Consider the following 24,977-nt stretch of genomic DNA (forward strand, 5'->3'; position numbering starts at 1 on the left):
CCCATCATTATTGTTGAAAAAAACGTTGTTTTGTTTTTTTGTGCACAAAAAGTATTCTCGTCGCTTCATAACATTAAGGTTGAACCACTGTAGTCACATGAACTGTTTAAAATACGTCTTTAGTAGCTTTCTGGGCATTGAAAGTGTTAACTATCTTGCTGGCAATGCAGGCCTCACTAAGCCATCGGATTTTATCAAAAAATATCTTAATTTGTGTTCTGAAGATGAACGAAGGTCTTACGGGTGTAGAACGACATGAGGGTGAGTAATAATGACAGAATTTTCATTTTTGGGTGAACTAACCCTTTAAAGACCACCAGAGAAGAGAAGAGATGCTGCAAGAGGGAGGGGAAGTTTTTTTGATTAAAGATTATGAGGGCACATGAATTATAAAAAAAAAAAAAATTTATGTGCACAAATAAATACTGCAATATTCCATAAAAGAAATATTGTCGTTATTGATTTCATGGTGACTTTAAGACGTACTAATTACTGATTAATTTTTGTTTTACTGTAGAGTTTTGTTTTACTGTATGTGTAAAGTTATCTTATTGTGTAAAGTTGATTTTACTGTATGCATTCATTAAATTATGGGTCAAATACATGGTTCAATACATTATAGGTCAAAATTGACCTGTTTACTTTGTTAGTGCACATTAGTCTTGTGGCGAACAATCCATTCAAGTAAATTTCTTTGCTCCTGATCTTGAATTATCAAACTTAACCATACAAATAACCGCAAATGAATTTAGGCTACTTTAGTTAAGCACCACACCTGTGTTTCAATTTGTTATTTTTATAAAAAATAATAGACTAAAATATGAAAATACCAGTTTTACAATCAACACCCAATCTTACATTAAAATATGGTGTATAGGTAAATTAGAATGTAACTTTTTAGACCAAATTTTAAAGCTGCAGTTACTGATTTTATTTGAGGTTTGACTAATGCATTTGTCAGTATGGGGTTGGATCACTTTGGTACATCCGCTGCAGGAGGGGGTTCTGGGAAAGGCTGTGATGAGGAGATGAGGAGAGCGGAGCACGCCAGCACCTTTGACATGCAAATCTCCATGAGCTCAGAGCTGAAGAAGCGAGGACAACAGGTGTCCAGTCCGCACAGCCACAGTACCCTCTTTCACCTCTCCTCATCCCTCATTCCATCTCACTCTTCCCTCTGTACCCCGCCTGACTCACTAATTACAGAGGCAAAGAATCATTCACCAAGAGACAATCTGAGAGTATCAAATTTATTTCATCATGAAAAACTGCTCAAAATTTAATTTGCATACAATAGGACGTAACAATTTGAGTGTGAATAAGAAAGATTGCAGGGAAATAAAATCTAAAAGAACTAAATTTCTTATCAAAGTGACATGTTTTGACAGAGCCTGTATTAATGAATGTAAAATGTGGATTCTCCCAAACAGTGCTGCAATGCAACTAGCTGGTTCTTTTCAAGGGCTCTTAAATGTAAATCTTTGAGCCATCGCATCATTAAAACCAGTAAATATGGAAAACACTTTACAATAAGGTTTCAATTGTTAACTACATTGGTTAACATGAAATAACAATGAAAAAATACCTCTAAAGCATTACTATGTTACACTTTATTTTAAGGTGTCCGTCTTACACTGTAATTATACATTAAGTAATATCAATTAACACACTATATAATTATGGTTAGGATTAGGGTTTTGTTTAGGGTTAGTTGCATGTAATTATGTATAATTTATAGCTATCACTACATGTAACATGCATAACAAGGACACTAAAATAAAGCGTTACCCATTAATCTTAATTTTAATGGTAACAAAGATTAATAAATCTTGAACAAATGTATTGCCCATTGTTAGTTAATGCACCATTTAATGTTAACTAATGGAACCTTATTGTACAGTTACTAAATTAAGAGTTACACTTTATTTTAAAGTGTCTGTTACAGTGTAAATATGCACTTAATTACTGAGTAATTAATAATTAACTACATGTACTTACTATAGGGTAAGGGTTTGGTTCAGGGTTAGTTGCATGTAATTATGCATAATTTATAGTTATTACTACAGTAACTACATGTAACAAGGACACTGTAAAATAAAGTGTTACCAAATTAAGAATATGCTTGCTTCTCACATTAAAAATGTAACATGGCTTTATTACAGCATTGTTTTTGTGACTAAATCTATATGAGAATACCTTCTCAACCTCAATGAATGTGATTTCCCACAAGAAGATTGAACTTAATTTATAAAAAAAAAAAAAAAAGCTTAATAAATATGACATGGATCATCAGCGCATAAAATTCAGCAATCAATAGAGATCAAGCATGCATACGAAGTATCTGTTTGTGGTTCCTCATAGTGAAATATAGGGTAAATGATGTCAGTCAAATGAAATGACATCTGATATGAACTAGACAGCACTGATAACTCACAAAATTATCATTTCCTCCCAAAGAAAAAGACTTGCAGCAATAATTTCTACACCTCGACCAATGAGCGCATACAAAGGAAATCTTGCCATAAATGCTCATGAATATACATATATTACAAGAAGCCATAGCAAGAAGAGAAATAAAAAGTCTCATAGTGTTAGAATTGTCTTGGATATTCTATTTACATCAGAGAAAATAAATCCATAGATATTTAAAAAATATAATTTTTCTTCACCCTACAAAAAGTCAGAGGATTGTGCCCTACAGCATCCCTTCATTTTTAGTAAATCAAGATGGCAATGTGCAAAAACAATCTCTTGGTCAAGAATTTGACAGTCAAAGTTATGTACATACACAGCTAACTTACACATAAGATAACACTGGACCACAACAGAAATACAAGATGATGATAATTGGAACATACGCACGGAATGTACACAGTATCTGTCATGACAGTGTGTGCAAACCTGCTCTCAGCAGAGACCTCCTTTATTTCTCCCAAAAGTTCATTCAATAGATTGATTCAGATAGACTTTTGCATGGAATTAAAATCTATTCAGAAAAATTATGTTTTATATACATATGTTAATTTTGGCACTAAGTTAAATAGTTCATATAGTTAATGTTTTCAGTGATGTCAGAGAACATTGGTCATGTGATGTAACACTGACCTCTCCCAATTCTGCTCTAGTGCTCAAGAAGGTGAACTGCAACTGAATTTGGGATTGAAAAAAAATAGCTCAATAGAGTCCCTTAGTGGTCAAGACCATGAATTACAACTGAATTCAAATCGGAAAAATATTTACTGCCAGGAAGATGCAAAATCTTCCACTTATATTGATGCTAATGACAAGAACTTAAAAGATTTCATTGTTATTATTTACTCTCTCATTCTCTGAAGAATATTTGCACAGCTCTTCTGACCTAAAAGCTAAGGAAACACCATAAAAACAGTCTATTTGAGCATATGATGTCATATTAACAAATTGTATGGCATTTTTGGGTGCTTTTTTGGGTCTCTGTGGAAAAGTGCAATGTAAAGATTCTTCAAAACTGCTGCTATTGGTTCCACTGGGAAAAAAAAAAAAAAAAAAAAAGGGAAAAGAAAAAAACAGATTTTGGAATAAGACTTTTTTTTTTTTTTTTTTAACTATTCACTCAAAAAAAAAAAAAAGGCCTAAATTTAATATTTATATATTTGAATTGCATATAAAATTTCCATCCATTTGGATTACACAGTTAAAAAAAACCCTAATAAACTTAATGTGATGAATATTTGTCAGTCATACATAAATTGAGCGGGTAAGAAACAGGTAATATTTCATAAAATCATGGCATAGTTTACAATTAACTATTTTCATCAATTTGATTTTATTTAAATATTTTCAAATTGCATTCATCCTTAGAATAAGCATAAATCTGTTCACTGTGAAAATAATTACATTTATTCAGTTAAAAAGTATGAACATGGTTAAAATATGGCTAGCCATGGAACAAGCAATATTCAGTCAATTAAAATGAATGAGATTGAATCTAATTGGATTGACTGATAGATATATTAAAAAAACATTGTTTATTAGTACTATTACAGAAATCCTGTTTCATTTATGCATGATTGACCAATCTGCATCATATTAAGTTTATTAGTTAATTTATGTTAAAACTGTCATTTGATATGCAATTCAAATACATAAATCTTTAATTTAGGCCTAAATATTTTTTGAGTGTTCCTTTTAAGTACAAAAACAGACAAATGTAATCTCCTGAGGAAGATGGAGGAAATGTACTTGCATCCCACTACAGTGTGTTCTCTGTACTTACTAGCAGAAACCATAACTAGTTTAAACAGCATGAGAACATCTGCATCCAGCGCAGCTCATAAACGCTTCATTTAGAGATCCGAGAGTTGCTTTTGACTATTTGTCCTTCATTTCCAAACATGCACATACACATATAAATCACGTAAACACACTTTAAAGCTCATGAAGTAAAGTTTCATCCTCTGTAATAAGGTTCTCCTATGTGATTGTGACTCCCACAAGTACTTTTTGGTCCAGTTGTGTTACATGAACTTCCCTTTGATGCAAAATCCTGAGAGTGGGGAGGGAGGAGCGGACTGATGCCAGATGTTTTAGCACAGTGAACATTTAGCCATCTGCACTGGCGTCCCTCTTCCAGTGGTTTACAGGTAGGTGTCGTGCTCCGCGCTACTAAGACTCTGACTGGAGCTCTGCAGGGGAACGTCTTTCTGCAGGTGCTGCGACAGGTTGTCGCTCGGTAATGTTGGGTCACTTGGTAATGGGTACGGATTAAAGGGAGGCGAGGTGTCTTTTTTCTTTTCCATTTTGCTCTTCTTGTCTTTTTTCCCTTTCTCCACCTGGCTCTCGGTGGCCTGCGGTGTCTCGACGATGATTGTGGGGTTTTGTTTGAGGTCTTGGCGACTGGGCGGCTCAGCGGCCATGATGGCTTTGGCGCCGTGCATTCTGGGAGGGGATTTACAGTGCAGCTCTCCGCGGGTCTCCTTCCAGCGCCGGAGCTGAGAGAGGTGCTCCTTCTCTATGTCTCGCTCAGACACGGGCAATTCAATGACCTGACAGGGAGGCAAAAGAGAGGGAGATATACGTCTTAAATGATCAATAATAAACCTTTATAACGTCGCTGTCGGATGGAAACCTCATATCTTCAAAGAATGCTACTTTTCAGAAAATGGAATTTTTTTTTATATTTTACATAATTAAACACTATTTTGTCAAAGTTGATATTGTGGCTTTATTTGGTCAGGCACTTGCATGTGTCATTATATTATTAACATTTTACCAAAATTAATGGGAAAGTTCACCCCAAAATGAAAATTATCCCATAATTTACTCACCCTGAAGCCATCCTAGGTGTATATGACTATCTTCTTTCAGACAAACACAATCAGAGATATATTTAAAAATATCCTGGCTCTTCCAAGCTTTATAATGGCAGTGAATGGGGGGTACAATTTTGAAGCAAGAAAATGCATCCATCCATCATAAAAAATAATCTATACAGCTCCAGGGGGTTAATAAAGGCCTTCTGAAGTGAAGCAATTGGTTTTTTTAAGAAAAATATCCATATTTAAAACTTTTAACTTTAATAACTAGCTTCAGGCAGACAGCCGTAGGCTTCAATTTGCAGCAGAAGAGTATCCTCTGACCCGACGCATGACGTAATGACGAACACGGAAGTGCAGAGGATACAGCCAGACAAAATACCGGTCACGAGTTAGAAGTCTAAAATGAGAAATTTCAAAGACAAATGTTGGAGCAATTCGACTTGACCAGTATGCGTACGACGGTCTACCGGAAGCTAGTTATTTTAGTTTATAAAGTTTTAAATATGGGTATTTTTCTTACAAAAACCCATCGCTTCGCTTCAGAAGCCCTTTATTAGCCCCCTGGAGCCGTATGGATTATTTTTATGATGGATGGATGCATTTTTTTGGGCTTCAAAATCACCCCCCCCATTCACTGCCATTATAAACCTTAGAAGAGCCAGGATATTTTTAAATCTATCTCCGATTGTGTTTGTCTGAAAGAAGATAGTCATATACACCTAGGATGATGGTGAGTAAATCATGGGATAATTTTCATTTTTGGGTGAACTAACCCAATCAAATGGAGCTTTGAGGTTTTTGACCAGTGAATTTCTGAGAATTTTGGACATATGTGTTTTGTTAGTCATTAGAACGTCCACATCTGAGGCAGCAAGTGCATCGCATTATGTTTTCATCAACTTAAAGCTTATAAAGTTTACTGTAGCTATGTGGGAATTCAGTTTTTTTTGTCATTTGGCCAAATTTCATGTTATAAAAATGAAGTGCTTCACACAGGCTATTTTGGCTATGAATCGACGACAAATACCAGGCTAAGACACTTCTCCGCTCTTCAGATACATAAAACATTAGCCTTTATGTACATATAGTGTTTCTTGAGTAAAAAAAAATGCTGTACTTATTTAAAGAACCACTTCTTTATTTATCCTTGCATTGAAAACAGGTAGAGACGGTCCAAACTGTGTGCGGTACTTCATTCACAATAGAGGCGGGGTGGAGTCATGAGGTTTGACTGACAGTTTGAGGATCCAATGGAATTATGAGGCTTAGTCACAAGCTCTTTTTAATACTTCTCTTTGGTTAAATATTTGCAAAACCCACAGAAAGATGTAAAGGGTGGCCAATAGTAATGATTTATGAAAAAAATAAAAATAACGCAATATCAAGATACAAGGTTTCCAAGCGACGATAAAGTATATTTCATTACATTTTCAGAAACTTTCTGAGGATTATGACAAGGCAAATCAAATTGTACTTGTAAATGTGTAAAGGCAGACAAGTGCCAAAAAGACATGTTACAACCAGCAGGGGGAGACACAGGTTATGTTTGGCTGTTGCTGACTACAGATTGCAAAGTATATAATGTATACTGCCTACTATAATTACTATAATCCTTAATTCATTAATTCATTCATTCATACATAATTATGTGAAAAACTATGCAACAATTCCAGTGGTAGTATTCTACATTGTTATTCAGTAAAAAAAAAATACAATATATTAGTTATTTTGCATGCTTAATCCATGTTTAACAAAAAAAAGTTTTAAACTGGAATTCAAGTGTAACACATTAGGATGTGTGTGTGTGATACCTCTTGCACTAGGAAAGTCTCATGCATGTATCGTGGCTCAATAGATCTGAGCAGCTCCATGGTCTCATACTGGCCCTGACACGCCTTCAGTTTCTCTTGAGATCCCAGCATGCACTTCAGCAGCACCAGACCTACACGGAAGATGATCTTCACTCCTGCATCACACAAAGACATGCATGTCCATTAAACAAAGTAAAAGTGTATGTAACTTAGAAACGTTTGCACTACTTGTATATCAGTCTAGGGCTGTCTCGGGTATCTCAGTATTTATTTTAGAACATATCAAAAACCTTTAGAACTTCAGTCGACAGGAAACAGACGTACAATGAATGCGTTTTGGCGTAGGTGTTTGATCGTCAAAAAAATGAATGTTAATTAACTGATTAAATGTAATGTTAATACTGCATATGTAAACATATGTAGCCTACTGTTTATTTCAAATAAATGGGTTAATCAGGGTATATGTGATGGCAAGTTAACCTTGCTTTCTGAAATACCCCCCTGCAGTGAGCATGTTAAATATTTACACATCTGCTTTGGCATAAAGTTATTGCACTCTGCAAGCAAATGTCATGAGTAGCAAGGTGCAAATCTAGCAAGCTGTTTTTTTTACATCTGTGGAGGGGTGAGCTGCCAATAATGGACAAAGTGCACACAGTGTTAAAGAAGCCTTTAAAGAGTCTCACCCTCACAGAAGAACATGTCCCACACGCGCAGCACAGAGGCCCAGGGCAGCGTTCTAGAGAAGGCACACATGAACCACTCTGTCATGTAGAGGATAGGGTCAATCTTGTGTTTCTTCAGATGCCGGTGGGCCACCGGGGACACGCGCTTGAGCAGAGCGAACAGGATCTCGCCGTCTAACTGGATGGCCTCCTGTGCAGAGGGAAGAAACACAGAAAGATGACAAAGTGAAGTCTGGGATGTATTGCAGTGGATCCATTTCCCTATAACCACTTTTCATTTTAAAGAGATTTCCAGCATGCAAATTATCTGTAGTGAATGAACAGTTTCACTGATAAGTTCCTACAGTCTGACACTCTTGTGAATACAAGTACATGGAGGTGTTAAACAAATTTTTTGACAGCAACAATTCACACACTTAAAACAGAAACGGTAAAAGGAAACCCCTCAGGCAGAAGCGAGTGAGAAAGAGCGATAGAGAGAGAGCAAGATTCTGATGTTGGTTTAATCTAATTCACTCCTTATCTGACATGCAGAGCCCTGCCGCCCACTCTCTAACATTTGCCCTTTGGCTCCTGAAGGTCAGACACAAAAGACCTCATATAATGCTGGATTGCACTGGAATAGCCCAGAAATAAAGAAAAAAAAAAAAAACCTTAGGCGCAAAATATATTTATTCCTGAAACTGCAAGTAAGCTGAAGAAGACTGTTGAGGACAGTAGTTTTGTTAATGTCTGCCGGAAGGTAGTTATTTTAGATTATAAAGTTTTAAATATGGATTTTTTTTTTTTTTTTTTTACAAGAAGACCCCCCTCCACACACACACACACACACCCCGAGCCATTTGGAGTACGTTAACGGTGGATGGATGCACTTTTTTTGGCTTCAAAATCAGGCCCCCATTCACTGCCATTATATAGCTTAAAAAGATGCCAGGATATTTTTAAACATATCTCCGATAGTATCCGTCCGATAGAAAAAAGTCATTTACAGTACACTTTGGATGGCTTGAGGGTGAGTAAATCATGGGGTAATTTTCATTTTTGGTTGAACTATCCCTTTAAGATTGTATTTAAAGTATTTAGGTCTTTCACCATCTAGCATGCATAATACTGTGAAAAGATTCAGGCAATCCAGAGAAATCTCAGTCCATGTAGGGTAAGGCAGGAAACTTCTGCTGAATGTGCATGACCTAATTATGTGTGGGCCCAATTATTCACTTCTGACAATCCTAGGTAAATTCCCGATTTTCTTGATGGTTCTAAAGATTATTTTCTGAGATTTTCCTGTGGTGTGATGTGTGTTAAGAGTGACTGAATATGCAGCTAGAGCAGCAGCACTGAAACCTTTGTTCAATTGCATTCACACTGCTAACAAACAGAAGTCATAAAATCCCAAGTAGCTATTGTTCTGCATAAGTCTTGTTGAGACAGGGTGCTTCAGGTGCAGTTTAACTAGGTAAACCTGGTTAATCAGTTCTGCTGGGTTAGACAGACTGTGAAGCGTACAAGAAAAGCAACCCTTGAACTCTGATCACTCTGACAACAGCTCTTTGCATCAGCAAATTTCCCTTGGCATAACAGTGTTGCTGAATGTGATTACAAATGCCTCAGGCATCCCACAACAACATGAGAGCACCAGCATCTTGTCAGCGATCGATCGAGTGTTTTTTAGGATGATTGATTGCTCTGTGTGGATCTGAGGGTTGACAACATGCAGATAAGTGATGAATGTGTGTTGTCTGCTCTTACCAGGCCTGCACTGTAGTATCCGGGCAGATACTTCTCACAGATCTGGACCAGACCCCAGAAAGCATCCTACCAGAGCATGACCATAAAAGAATAAGAGACCAGAAGAGGGTATGAGCTTTACTTGCTTCTGACCTCATTTAAACCATTCAAACTATATATTAGTCCTGTCAAAGCGATTAATTGCTATTAATCGCAGGTAACATAAAAGTTTGTGTTTACCTAATATATGTGTGTGTAGATATTATATTTACACACACACACATATATATATATATATATATATATATGTGTGTGTGTGTGTGTGTCTGTGTGTATATATACATATGATGCATTAAAGCACATGACAAACAACTAATTGATATAACAAGGAATCTGCAAATATTGTAATGCATTTTAACTTTGGTTACAATTATTTATGAAAATACATAATGCAGTACAAAATACAATATGAATACCTTTATAATGTATTACACATAAAGGCTTCAGATAAAATGTTACTGATAATTACAGTGTTTTATTACAACACATAAAACAGTACAACAGATAACTGTATAAATCAATAAATAATTTATGACATGCATCCAGAACTACAATGAGGAGAGTAAGTGATCAGAGAGGAGCACAATAACGAACCTCAGCAGGCATGTGCATGAGCAGCACTGCAGCTATAGGGGCCTGAGCCTGACAGTAACCCTCCTCCGGTCTGTGCACTGTGTACGCCTTCAACACCCGGAACAGATCCTGCTGCCTGCACACACAGATGACTGCAATATGTAACAGAAGTGATGAGGTTCAAAGGAAGAGGCTTGTAGGTGAAGTGACGTACCCGTGTCCTCCTCGAGCTACAAACATCTCATGGAATGGAAACTGTCTGTGGAGGTCTTTCTTTATTACGTCCAGCCATTTAGGATCTCCAGGTTGACTGTCCAACTCCTGCCAAGTCAAGTTCACAGTTAGTTATTTATACAGTTCACAGTTCTTTATACAGCACTTTATACTATACAGATTATTTCAAAGCAACTTCACTTTAATAAAACAGGAAAATAATGTAATGTAAAGTAGCTCTAGAGAGAATAATACTGTCATTTTTCAGCTCAATGTTGTTTCAATTCAGTTCAATAACTGTCAATAGTTATGTTTCCACCCACCTATTTTTATGAGCATTTTGGGATATTGCATAAAAAACTGCTGGATGGAAATGGCAAGATGTGCATAATTTCTAAAAATGCACATAAAAAAAAATCTGTTTGAGTCGGATACATTTTTTATCGGATAAGAAAACGTGCATAAACTATGATGAAAACACATTTACCGAAAACATTCCTTGATGCGCATAAAAAAAAAAATCATGACTTTGCTCTATGGGACGGCAAAACTGGACTAACCAGCAAACCAATCTTTTTGCACAGCATCTGAAATGCTGTTTTGGTTGTCTGAAATATCTGAGCAAAGTTTGTTGTCAAAGTGGTTCAGTATAATTACCTTCCAGAACTGTCTTACACGACTGTATTCCCAAACAACAGGCATCTGCCTCAGAAAGCAAAATAACGCGTTCATTGCATTTCGTCTGTGCACTAGTTTATCAGGAAGGGACGATTTTGCTTTCTTCGACTCATGAAAAAGCTGCTTTATTCGCAAATGTTTTATGTTATATTCCAATTTTACACATAAGTTAAATTCACAGCTTTGGATGGAAACATAGCTAATGTTGCAAAGTTCATCAATTATGAAAGCAATTCAATTCAGTTATAATTAGCTATACAAAAGGCAATAGTGCCATTATTCAGCAAAACTGATTCAATAAGATGTTGCCAAGGTAGAGTAATCATCCAGCTCAATTCAGTTCAAATATTGTTGTCATACACTTTTGTTTTCAGTGCCAGTGAAGTTAAATTGATAACATTACTGAATATGAATTGCCTTTTAAACCCTAAAACACAATAACTCATTAGTGACAGCATAAGACTTAAATAGATTTGAAATAGCATCAAAATGCATTATGCACACAGATATTACACAAATAATATGTGAAATATTACTACTATTTAAAATAATAAAAATTTTCAAATGTAATTTATTCCTGTGATCAAAGCTGAATTTGCAGCATCATTACTCCAGTCTTCAGTGTCACATGATCCTTCAGAAATAATTCTAATATGCTGATTTGCTGCTCAAGAAACATTTCTGATTATTATCAGTGTTGAAAACAGTTTTGCTGCTTCATATTTTTGTGGAAACCGTGACATTTTTTCAGGATACTTTGATGAATAGAAGGTTCAAAAAAAATAGTATTTTTATTTAAATAGAAATCTTTTGTAACAATATAAATGTCTTTACTGTCTCTTTTGCTTAATAAAATGATTTGGCTGAAAATATTTAAATTTGGCCGAAATAAGGTGTATTAGAAGGTGGAATAATCAAATTGTTTTGGAAAAGTGCTACCAAAAGTTCCAGATAACAAACCTTGAAGATTCTCTCACCTGAAATTTGCTCTGATTCTGTTCTTTCTTCACTTTGCCTCCAGAAAGATAAAGCCACGCACGACCTCTGAGTGATGGAGGGATGCCTTTCTGACAACGCACCTTCACCTTCAGAGAGATGGAGAGAAAGACAGCGGGATTTTAGACTTGTATTTTAGGACGACCTACAACCCTTAATGGCCAGTGACATTTGCCATTACACAAATATTAAATGAAACTGAGCACTTGCATTCATAAACCTCATTTATACTTCTGTGTGAGTGTGGCGACCAATACCAGCGCCCTCTAGAGGCATTTACACGTTCTCCACGTTCATTTAGTGCACTTGCATAACTCACTAACGCACCAGAAATAGACATGAAAAAAAGAGCATTTAATTTCTATATTTGCTTAAAATGACATTATTTGGATGGCAAAATGTGACTAGAATAATTATGGTTATCGCAAATATTTGTGACAGGCCTTCTCGAGCTGAATTACAGTAATTATGCATGAGCTGCTGATGTGGCAACCAGATGCTGCTAACTTGTGAGATGACTAACTCAGTATTTTGTCTGGAAGGTTAGTCACTGGAGAGATTCAGCACCAAGAGAATCATCAATGAGAATTATAAAAGCGAATGGTAAAAACCTTTTACATTATTGTAGAGACTAGTGGTCATCACAGAAATTTTGTGTGGGTGTAGTCATACTTTATCTGATTCTATTAAACAGTTTATGACTTTGGAAGAACATGGTGTGAGCTGTGTAGTCAAATTCCGAAGATAACATCATGTGGACATAACTGCTGTTGTTGAATGTTTTATGAACGTTACGGCATTCTCTAAACAATTTGAGCTATTCAAGAACAAAAATAAATCCTGTGGACAAACACAGGCCTGTGAGTCCAAACCTTCTTGTGTTTTTTGGCCATCCACTTGTCCCAACTGTTGAGCATATCCAGCCATTTGGCTTCTCTCTGCCGGAGCACGTCTGGAGGAATATCATCACTGCATCCAGAGAGAACAAAAAGAGATTAGATCATTTATCTGATATATCTGCCTGTAAGGACACCCACACATACAAATTCACGCATGTTAGAAAATATAGGGTTGGGAACAGAGAACCGGTTCTTGTTCAGAACAGATGTTCATGACGATCTGTTCTATTAACGGTAATGGTGCATCTGATCTGTGTTTTTAAAAAATACTATGACAGTATACTCTGCAACGCTATTAAGCAGCAGAGCATCACTGCTATTGAATCTACAATGGCAGTTTTAATCAACCATAACAACTCACTTCCTCACTGAACCGGTCAGAGTGCTTCTTGACTAATCCTAACCTGACTTCTTTACTTTCTTCATGTCCAACTTAACAGGAAACCAGAAACCTGTTGCTGTGTTATGTGTAGTTAAATATAGATGTACAAAACAACTGAAAGCAGATTTAAAGAATTTCATTTTTTTTTTTTTTTGCTTCTCATCCCAATATAGTACATTTAAAGGTTTAGTTCTCCCAAAAATGAAATTTCTGTCATTAAGTACTTACCCTCATGTCATCCCAAACCCATAAGAACTCATCATCTTCAGAACACAAATTAAGATATTAGGATGAAGATTAGCCAGCGTTCTGACGTAAACACGAAAGCCTGCACTGCGTTCAATATGTCAACTGCGTATGACAACAGTTCAAATTGTCAAATAAAGTTGTTATTTTTTGTTTTTGCGCACAAAAAGTTGTCTCGTCGCTTCATAACATTAAGGTTGAACCACTGTAGTCACACTGACTATTTTAACGATGTCTTTACAATAACGTCGCTGCCTATGTGTGGTTCAGAAACACTCAGATTTCATAAAAAATATCTTAATTTGTGTTCCGAAGATGAATGAAGGTCTTACGGGTTTGAGACGACATGAGGGTGAGTAATTAATGACAGAAATTTCATTTTTGGGTGAACTAACCCTTTAAAAGCTCATCCCTATATATTTACAAACTCACCCCTATTTATTTAGAAATTAATCCCTTTATATTTACAAACACATCCCTATTACAAACGCATCCCTTTGTTTAGAAACTCATCCCTATTACAAGCTCATCCCTATATGTTTAGAAACTCATCCCTGTATGTATATATTATATATATATATATATATATATATACACACACATACACACACACACAAACGCATCCCTATTAAAACTCATCCCTGTTTGGAAATGCATCCCTATACATAAACTCATCCCTGTGTTTAGAAATTCGTCCCTATATCTTTACAAATGCATTCCTATATATATATATATATATATATATATATATATATATATATATATATATATAAACTCATCCCTGTATATTTAGAAACTCATTGTTAAATTATTTACAAACTCATCCCTATGTTTAGAAAATGTATCCCTATATACAGTATTTACAAAATCATTGCTATTTATTTACAAACCCATCCCTATATATTTAGAAGCTTGTTAACACTGGACATGATACGTCCACTCCAATGGCAAAGTACAGTTTAAAAAGCATAACATGGATGTCAGATTAGCTCAACTGAATCAGAGTACTGTAGGCGTCATATGTTCACAGCAAGTTCTTCTGGGAGAAATTCAAAACACAAGCTACTTTCCACTGCTGAAGAAAAATAACCTGTTTTTAACTATTACCGTCGTGTTTAACAACTTAGTAATAATGTCTTCAAATATATTACTTGGTTGCACAACCTCTATGTGATGTTAAATTGGGATGACTGTTTATAAGAATGTTCTGGACAGTCAGAATGGGGGAGATCACTAGGGAAAGGCCTGTTTCTGGGAATCTTTCTGAACTTGTATTCTGTCGAATTGGAAGAACATGTCTAACCCTAGTGCCTCGACCTAAAAGCCTTTTAATTACATTCAGCTGACAGACACACCCTTAATATGAGGTTGAGTGGCTTTATATAAGATGAAACAGAGATTTACAGTAATTATCAATAATAAAAAGGTCACTTTTCTTTAGAAAATGTGAGTGCTTGGCTGTGCAAAACCTGCCACTACAATTAGGGTTAGGGGTAAAAGCATTAGTAACAGCACTTATAATGGCTTTGGTCCTGCTTCTGTGTGTTATAACTGCAGTGATCGAAGCTCTGATCAGAAGGAGGTGGGCTGACTGTCAGAAGAGATCCAACATAAGCACTGGAGAAATATTTTAAGAGTGCTTTTATTTATCAAATGGGAAAAGATTAGCATACAATGAAAACAGATTATTTCTCAAAGCCGCCTTGAACAAGAAACAATGACATGATGCTGATTTGTTTCTGGCTCTTGTTAATTTATTTAAAAAGAAATTATAAAAGGCATTTTGGCAGATTTTGTTATTTAGAAAAAATATTTAACAAATCTGCTTCACTTCTTATTAACAAAGTCATGTGGTGTGACCAACACTGAGAAAAAAAATGAGAAAACAGAAAATGATATCAGAGAGGAGCCCCTGCAGACCCTCATGACTGGACATAATTTGACATTTTAATGACAAGGTTCGGTTACAGTGTGGTGCAACTCCCTAAAAGCTTGATGTTTATGAATTAATGATTCATTATATTTGTAAAAACTACTTTTTATCTTGAAATAGTTTTTGAAAAAATTAAATAATGATTAATTTGTGTACAAATATAATCAAAGTGTAAGAAAAATTATAGTTTTTATTATTATTATTATTATTATTTTATATTACTTTTTATTTGATGGTTAGACCACATGACATTTTTGTCATTTAATCCAAATTTGTCTTGAAAAGTTTTTCAAAATGTTTTCCAAGGATGTGGCACATATTTGTAAATAATTTTTCTTTTCTTTATTTCTGATCATCTTATTTTTTACTGATGATGGATGAAAAGTATGTTGTGGAAGTCTGTCCCTGAGAAACAAATGCATCCAATAATCCCTTGGTAAAAGGTTAGTGACAGGACAGGCTGTGTAAACCCTGATGGCACACGCACACGCACGGTCTTGAAATGGAAAGCAAATATACTGGCACACACAGTGTGTGTACACAGATTACGCAGTCCAGATTGGATTATCGTCAGCGATCAGATTACAGATGACTGCGGTTGTTTAGATCTATGGAACAGAAACAGGGCCCGCCGTTTGCCTGTTTACTTTTCCCGTGTACGCAGGTTGAGCTAATTGTGTTACGTTGAAAACACAAAGACAGAGTTGAATGTAGGCTGGAGGATGGGCTGAAGAAGTACAAGAGGAGCGGTCTCATGGAAAGGGTAGGGCATGTGCCCTTTCACACAACAAGTATTCATATAAGATTTCGACCGATGAAAATTTTCGTTTTTTGTCCGAAAGAGAAAAAACGCCTAAAATATATGCCGCCTTGCCCCTCAGTGTTCAGCACTCAGGTTTCACTCTCGTTCTAGCTGTTATCATTGCGCGGTGTGCCGCTCCGCTCAATATTCCGCTCTATGCATGTGCTGAGTTCAGTTGCTCACGGCCCATGTGAACGCACTACTCATGTACTGCTTATGCTCATCAGAAAAGTAAAGTTCGCTCAAATAACATGCCAACATGAAATTTCTATGTAGTAGTATACTTGTTTCTGTTTGCAATAGACGTGGTATAGATATGCTGATCGGCGCCGGTAAAATCATGCTATTCTCTCGTTCACTGATCCACTCCCAGCTACGCTCTGCTCACATGCTCTGATAATAATAGCTTTGTAGGACTATACATTTGGATAATTGTTCAAAAAATAAATCTGTTAAATTCTGTTGCATAGAACTGAATAAAGATATATATTGATATTTAATATTAATATATTTTCTGCCCATTTTAAGAGTTACATTCCATTTTATTGGCTTGTATTTTTTAAATTCAGTATTATTAAAATGATTGAATTTCATTTTAAAAAAGTGTAATATTAATACAATTATACAAAAAAAAAAAAAAAAAAAAAAAACGGCCCAGAAATTTCATTTCGGTGCATCCCTAATATAAGTACTCTAAAAGTGTTTCCTTTTACCCTATAGACACGTTCTTCAGGCCAAAGCAGACAGAGGAGGTTAGTAGAGGAGGAAAACAGGAAGCACATGACTGCAGCGGGAAAAATCCCTTAGTTTCCTTCCTGGTACTCACTATACCACATATGGCTAAAACAACAGGCAGACAGACAGACAAACAAACTCTGACAGACTAAATAAGAAGTGATGGCATCAATGTTAATATATTATATGTAGGGCTGCCACTGATCAAAGATTTTTCTAGTCAACTAGTAGTCCTTTATTTAAAGGGTCATGAAACCCTAAACCAAATTTTTTACCATTAGATTTTAACAGAGTTATGTGTGTTGAACATAGAAGTCAATATTACCATGCGTTAGTTTTGAATGTAGGAGAAAAATAGTTAATTTTAAAACTTTTTGCACTATTTTCAACTTCCAGGTTTAAATTTGTCTTTGTGTTAACATCATAGAATGTGATGTTTTCTCGTTCTATAGTACGGTGATGACGCATTGGTGTCTCATAATTATTCGTGAGACTGTGTGTCCTTATCCTATGAGAAGACGCGTTGCTTAATTCAAGACAACACGTGCTTAATTATTTATGACATCACGCATTGAATTCCTCTGACAGGCGCTTCAAACAGTGAGATCGCATTAAATAAGCGAGAGATTAAAAGATCTAAAACGAGCGTTTGTTTTTGCTTTCTAAGAGTTTCTGCGGCACCCAAGTTCTCTTCAATATATGTGTCTTCGACACAAACACGATTGATCCACACTAAGTGTAACCGGTCTTTACGCCTCTTACCAATCAAACGGCTTAGAAAAACTCCACAAAATAAGTCTCAAAAGTTATCAAAGATGCAACAGCGGTTTCATATATGTATTCGATGCAGAGAACAAAATGAGAATGGCTGTGCATTTATTTGTGCATTAAATTATAGCAAATACCATGTGTAGCCTATATTGTGTTGCATGTAATGGTCATTTGCAGCGTGCATTTGTGGGAAGCTATCGGAAAATGGTTTCAGAGCTGAAAAAGAATATTATATGTAACATTGCTAACAATAGCAATGTTTCCATCCACCTATTTTTCTGCAAATTTTGGGATATCGCAAAAAAAAGAAAACCTTGAAAAAAAACACCAAGATGAGCATAAACTATGATGGAAACACATTTACCAAATAAATCCCTTGATGCTCAGCAAAAGACTCACTTGACTTTGCCTCAGCAGAGGATGTGACTGTGACTGGATAACTGAACTAACCAATGGACCAATTTCATTGCACAGCATCTCAAACGATGTTTTAGTTATTCTGAAATATTGCCCGAACTACTTCTATTTTTATTACAGATATTTTGTACGAGAACACATGGAATGGAAACGATGCTGTATTTGCAAATGTTTTGCGCGATTATTCCAATTTTGCAAAGTTAAATTCGCACCTTCGGATGGAAACATAGCAATTGTTCTACATTACAGAGAAATACTAAACCATAATAATGAGCCTCAATCGCACACATAAAGCTTGCTGCAGTGCACTGGCAAAAGTAATGATCATGAATGTGTCGGGGGGAAAAAAACAGCAAGGAGACTGTTTGAACATTTTAATAATTTAATAATAAACTGGTGTTTTCTGAGTCAGTGTCAGCTGCAAACATGAAGTTGATGAAAATGACTCATCTCCACAGTCTAGTGTATGCGCCTACCATATAGAGAGAAATGGGTGTTAACTTAAACATACCATGCAGCAACACTATTTTAGCTTCCACACTCCGCACGAACACTTGGATGTGCGCCTCAAAATACCACACATTTATCTAGGTTAACTTTACAGTGAGCAGCCATGTGAAGTGGCTAATGTCAGGCTACTACTTACATGTTTCAAGTGATAAGTCATGTTTGAGGTTGATGAAGGATAGGCAAACGTTTGGATTTCCTGCCCGACATAATTACCACATGAACCAGCCATGTTATCGATCTGTCCACCATGGACTGCGTGACTTCGCCACTTCCTTTGGGTTTTTTTTTTTTTTTTTTAGGTGTTAGATGAGGGAGACACCCAAAATGTGCAGTGGTGGCGGGTCCCCATGACAGGTTTGAGAAGCACTGGATTAACACTGCCTTCACGTGCTATCAGAAATGTCCTACTTCCCACTTCTGAAGTTGTCATTACGAGCTTGTCACATTCCAGTGCTTTGTTGTCAGAAACATTAGGAATCGTGGAGGACACCAGGTTTATTTTTGCCTATTTATTGTGAAAATCTTATTAAAGCCAAAATATTTATTCACTGACAACCATATAAACATTCACTGCGCTATCTAGATTATCAGCTTGCTGACGGTCTTTTGGTCAAATACAAGCTATTTTCACTGTTTATAAAACATACAATATGCTTCAAATGGTTATTCAGTTATGTAAATATGTACTACTTTAATGACAAGACAAGGTGATGTAGCTGCTGTGGGAAAGCAGTCACAGCAGCAATTGTTCTCCCCTCCGCCGTGTTTAAACTTAATGGCACAACAAACTTGGGAACTTGGGAATCAAAATTATCCCTCAGCTTCCCAGTGGTATACAACTTGAGAGGGCGTTCATGTCTAATTTTTAACTAGGAAACTTGTATTTACGATAATTCCTACAGCATGTGAAGGCAGGATTAGCCTCTTCTCATCAACTATTGTTTAGTCAACTATTAGAGGGCAGCCCTAATTATATGGATAGTCCAGACTAAATTCTGATTGGATGACTCGCATTCAAAGCGAGAACCCATCCAAAAAACCTATTTTTGCCTATATGTTCCAGTCAGTTTGAATGAAAAAAATTCCCCAAATCAGAGAACATCATAAGATACAAAAACAGATGAAGCTCTATTGTGTGCCTGCCAAACGTGAACAGGTTCACTAAAACACTCCCCAGAGGCTTGGCGCTCAGTTTCATCTCCATGGCAGTAGTAAACAAACGGAGGGGAACAAAAGTCAAGAAGTGAAATGTCATAAATGAGTCAATGACTCTGTCCTCTTCATAGAGAAGTGCAATTGTCATTGTCAACTGTTCAGTCAAACTGTCCTCGTAGCATAAGCAAATTGTTCAGTCAAACTGTCCTCGTAGCATAAGCAAATTGTTCAGTCAAACTGTCCTCGTAGCATAAGCACAAAGATCTAACAATGTTTAATGTCATCAAGTATGAATGATTTTTCTGTCATGAATCCTCAAAGACCTCTTTGATACGATATTCAATGGGAAAGAAAGAGTGATGTGTGTAAGAGAGCAGGAAGAATGAGAGAAAAATGCTTTTTTCCAATAAAAATGCACATAAGTGGAAAGTCTCAAAAAAAGTCTTAAGGACTATGGAACAGTCCTTAAGACACCAACAGTTTACAGGCGGTCAACAATTAAAGTCGCAGTTCCAATAACTTAGGACACTAAAGAGACCTTTCTACTGAATCTGAAAAACACCAGGAGAAAGATGGACACATGCGTGAACATGCCATAGACATGAGGACTGTAGATGTGAACTGAGCAATAAACTGCAATGTCCATAATGTAATACGCCTGAGGCAGTGCTACAGGGAGACAGAAGGACAGTTGATCGTCCTTGCAGTGCCAAACCACGTGTAACCATGTGTCCGAGAACTTGCAAGTGCCTCGGTGGAAGAGTGAAGTAACATCTCACAGCAAGAGCTGGCAAATCTTACTGACCACAAAGTTTTTAACAGTAGTGTAGAAAAACAAGGGGTCAGGAATTGGCTAGTTAGTGTCACTCTCCTAACCTCAGTGAAATCATGATGTGCGCATCCGCGAAAGACGCAAAAGAGAACTCAATTCTGAATGTGCGGCTGTTTTCTGTGCGCGCACACACAGAGAGCTGCAGTGCACGTCCGCACGTCTACGATCTGCATCTATTTGTGCCTGAACGGACCCATACATGCACGTCAAAATGCACGTAAAACATCAAGCATCCTCGTAAATACAGTTGCTTATGGCTTAGGAGAACTAAACAATTCAGAAAGAAAACCGGATGTGTAACAGTATTTTGGATCTGCGCATTCGGTCTTAAAGTGACAGTATCCTATGCTTTGTGTCATGAATGTTAATCAAACAACAAAAGACACAGAGAAAAATCACCTTTGTAGTTTTAACACCAATTAATTATATTTAATTTATACAGTGAAGACTATGCAGTGTTATTTTACATTTGATTATTCAATTTCTGTACCTGAATACTGTTAGACTTACCTGAAATATATAAAGCACTATTTCATTTGTTCTATTATTTTTATCTATGCTTGTAATTTTACCTATGCTTCATTATTTTCTATGCATATTCACTCACCTACAAAATCACCCCAATCATCCTAGAATGATTAATTCTTTCCAAATAGAGCTATTCAATTAATCTGGTGATTTTTTTTTTCATATCGCAATATATATAGCAGAAAAGCAAAATATTGCAATGTCAGTTTTTTTCCAATATCGTGCAGCCCTATACTACAGCCATAACTACACCACTATGGTGGGGGGGGGATGGGGGGACATGATTGAGGGCTTTTCAAAAGTAGCTGTGTATTCTGATTAAATAAATTTTTTTTGCCAAGCAAAATGTAAATCGCAAGTATTTCATTATATTATACAAGATGTGTTATCTGCCAAATTATTACATAAGTGAACATGCAAGAATCAGTGGATATACAGAATTTACAGAGATTCTGGAGATTCTGTGTGGAGTTTAAAACAAACCAAATGTCTTGATAGATGATTTGAGCCATTTTATCAGCAACTAAAACTATTTAGACGCTGGACCGCCACACTATTGCCTGTAGAATGACCTGAATGAGTCACTGGGCAGTTTCATTTCAAAATTGAAAACACTTGCAGGGAGTTTCTGCCAAAACAAATCAATGAGCAATTCTGAGTGATAAAGGGAGTTCACAGCAAGAGGGGAACGTCCTACATGAAAGTCTAAATGGGAGACTGGAAAAGAAACATTCTGTTATAAAGGGAATAAGGGAGATTTTTCATGTAAACTGTAGAGGACAGATGTGCCTTTCTGTGATTAATTCAACAGCGGGTTAATTTGATCAGTGCATGTTTCCTTGGCCAAACGGAAATACATTGTCCCAAGCCATTAGAGACACTCGTGTACATCAATAAAAAAAAAAAAACAGACAAGTGTTTGTGTAATAGTGACATAAGAAAAGGATGCAAGCAACATTAGTTTGTACAATATAGCCAGACTTGAGACTAATACACTATAGTTCAAAAGTATGGCGTAAAACTTTTTATTTTGAAAGATATTAATAGTTTTATTGCGCAAGGATGCATTAAATTGACCAAAAGTGACAATAAAGCCATTAATAATGTCAGAATTGTTTTTCAAATAAATGCTGTTGTTTTGAATTTTCCATTAATCAAAGAATCCTGAAAAAATTGTATCAGTTTCCACAAAAATATTAATCAGCACAACTGTTTTCAACATTAATAATAATTAGAAATGTTTCTTGATCATCAAATCAGCATATTAGAATGATTTCTGAAGGATCATGTGACTGAAGACTGGAGTAATGATGCTGAAAATTCAGCTTTACATCAGAGGAATAAATTACATTTGAAAATATATTTGAATGGTAATGTGAATATTATACCAATATTTACACTCTTCTACTTCTTTGGGCCTCCAAATAAATAGTAAATTTACAAACAAATCTAAGAAAATGGAAAGCAAATGATAACATACAGACACAGCTTATGATATTATGTAACAATATCCGTTTGGTCTTACATGGATGGAGGAACGCGAGCTGACCAAGCACTTCTAAAAGCTAGTCAGCTTAGAAGAACTCAGCGAGAACAACCACTGGGGACTTTAGTGGTGTTAAAGACCTGTCAACTCATCTGCGCTCACATGGACAAGGACGAAGACTTTCACAGACAATTCACTTAATGCAGGTGTGAAAATGTGGCACAAACTCCAACAAACCAAAACATAAACATCAGTATGCTTCATAGTAACTTTCATGAGTAAGCCATTAACAACCATTACATAATGCTTAATCAGTAGTTCAAGGAAATTTTAATATATATGCAAAAATGTGAGTTTCACATTCACATGACATTTATAATTTGTGCATGTTAAGTATTATATAATGCACGAATATTTGTTATTGTTATCAATGAGAATTATTATAAACTGTCATAGCTATTCTGTATCACTCCTTTCTATGGCATAATCTGATAGTTATTAATGGTTAATGTCTTTCTTTTACCTCCATAAATGTGACTGCCACTTACTTTTCTCCTGCGCTCTGTTGAGCTCCTCCTATGAATCCATATCTGTCGGGCTGGATCTCGGTGTTGGCGAAGCCGTTGAGCTCAGTGTTTGAGCCCAGAGAAGAGCTCTCGTGCTCGGCCAGATTCTCCACCGTGCCCCGCTGACTCTTGTTGTCCTTCCACTGCACTCCGTTCCCCGACTGAAGCTTAGCCATGATGAATATACGCTCCAAACGCGACAAATGAACTTGCTTTTGGCCCAGGCAAGAATAAAATGTCTTTTGACATACAAATAATGGATTTCCTCCTGTCAACCGCCTCAAACTATCAACACTGAGATTTGAGCCTCACAGCCTCCAGTCACACTAACGATACGGCATATCTGATGGTAAAGACATTAAAGTAAAGTAAAACTAAGGTTTATCTGACCCTGACAGGCCATTATGAATACGTACGAGCTATAGTTATAAACGAGTTTCACAGAAGACACATACATAAAGACATATTATAATTAGCTTAGCAAAGTAATAATATCTCTCTGTCTAAAGAAATGTATAGCGCTAGTTTATTATGGCTGAAACAAACTGGAACTCGACTGAATATAAGTTAATGTTTGTATTCTGTCAGACTCTTTAAAAAAACACAATTGTAATAGTTATAAGCTAACAAGCTAACCTGACGTAAAAAACACACCTTGACAACTCTCCGTATAAACGAATAAAACTCAGACTCACTGTGCTGTAAAGTCGGCGTTTGTATGTTTCTGACGCAATCGTTTTAATCTTATTTCATATAATCTGTGTTTATAAGCGTTTGTATGTGACTAACTGAATGGCTTGAGCTAAAGTCTCAGCCGCGAGCTTTAAGGAGGCGTGGCTGATTATGCGCAGTACAGCGCGCGTACAATGCAGTATTATTTACATCACCTTATAATTGCAAGTGCAACCATAATTAACTAACTCTATTGATTTGACTAATATACACAGGTTTTAACATGTAGATACTTTTATGTGGTGTTTGGTACATAAGAAACAGCAATTTATTGTAATTTATATACTTTATATTTTTATGAGTAGGCTACATATACAATTTTAATTAGATTATTAACAATAATAATAGTTGTTGTAATAAAAATAATATTTATTTATTATTTATTTATTTATTTAATTACATATTTTGGAGAACCGGGGATCAAAGCCGTCCTCAGTGATTTCCGTACTCGACGTGCTCAAAGGTTAACCATGTCATCTGCACTGATTATTGCCTCTTATTATGGCAAAGCAATTATAAGTGTATCCTTCACATGCTGTTCTCATGATTGTCATAAAAGTGCCCCAAGGAAGTCGTGATGAACGTGCTTACACATTCAGTTCACATGAGCACAGATGTAGGCTACTGTGTGTTTTTAAAACAAAGAGTTTGAATGTATCTGCATAGAGATATTTTCAGATTTCAGTGCTGGAAGGTCATTATTCAGTCAAAAAAGGTCTTTAAATCAAGCTAATGGCTGCCCTCCTGTGGATGACTCACATATCACCATGTGCCAGAGGCACGTGAGGCTTGTAGTGCATTTTGCGGATTCACGTGCTGTACGAATGCAAATGATGTTCAAAATCTATAGCCTACAATCTGAAGGAATCATAATCAGTTCGGTTCAGTAACTGTGTAACGTTCATCAATTATGGAATGAGTTCAATTCAGCTATATAAAGC

The 24,977-nt window shown here is 36.1% G+C and overlaps 1 protein-coding gene across 2 annotated transcripts; it reads right to left on the reverse strand.

The window, feature by feature from the left end:
* Nucleotides 1-1,236: 1,236 nt before the first annotated feature.
* Nucleotides 1,237-24,145, reverse strand: tbc1d10ab (TBC1 domain family, member 10Ab). Of its 2 annotated transcripts, XM_051909620.1 has the most exons (10): nt 24,000-24,145; nt 23,287-23,647; nt 12,915-13,011; nt 12,024-12,131; nt 10,370-10,476; nt 10,177-10,291; nt 9,544-9,609; nt 7,795-7,984; nt 7,109-7,263; nt 1,237-5,024 (listed from the first exon to the last, which is right to left on the reverse strand). In XM_051909620.1, exons 2-10 carry the CDS (start codon nt 23,478-23,480, stop codon nt 4,617-4,619), a joined length of 1,440 nt encoding a protein of 479 aa, XP_051765580.1. In that variant the 5' UTR covers nt 23,481-23,647; nt 24,000-24,145; the 3' UTR covers nt 1,237-4,616. The 2 variants fall into 2 exon arrangements, with proteins under 2 accessions (XP_051765580.1, XP_051765579.1); XM_051909619.1 differs by having other exon boundaries at nt 23,287-24,145.
* Between the last annotated feature and the right edge of the window lie 832 nt (nt 24,146-24,977).

Source organism: Ctenopharyngodon idella, chromosome 10 (genome assembly GCF_019924925.1).
Source record: "Ctenopharyngodon idella isolate HZGC_01 chromosome 10, HZGC01, whole genome shotgun sequence".
Taxonomy (NCBI): Eukaryota; Metazoa; Chordata; class Actinopteri; order Cypriniformes; family Xenocyprididae; genus Ctenopharyngodon; species Ctenopharyngodon idella.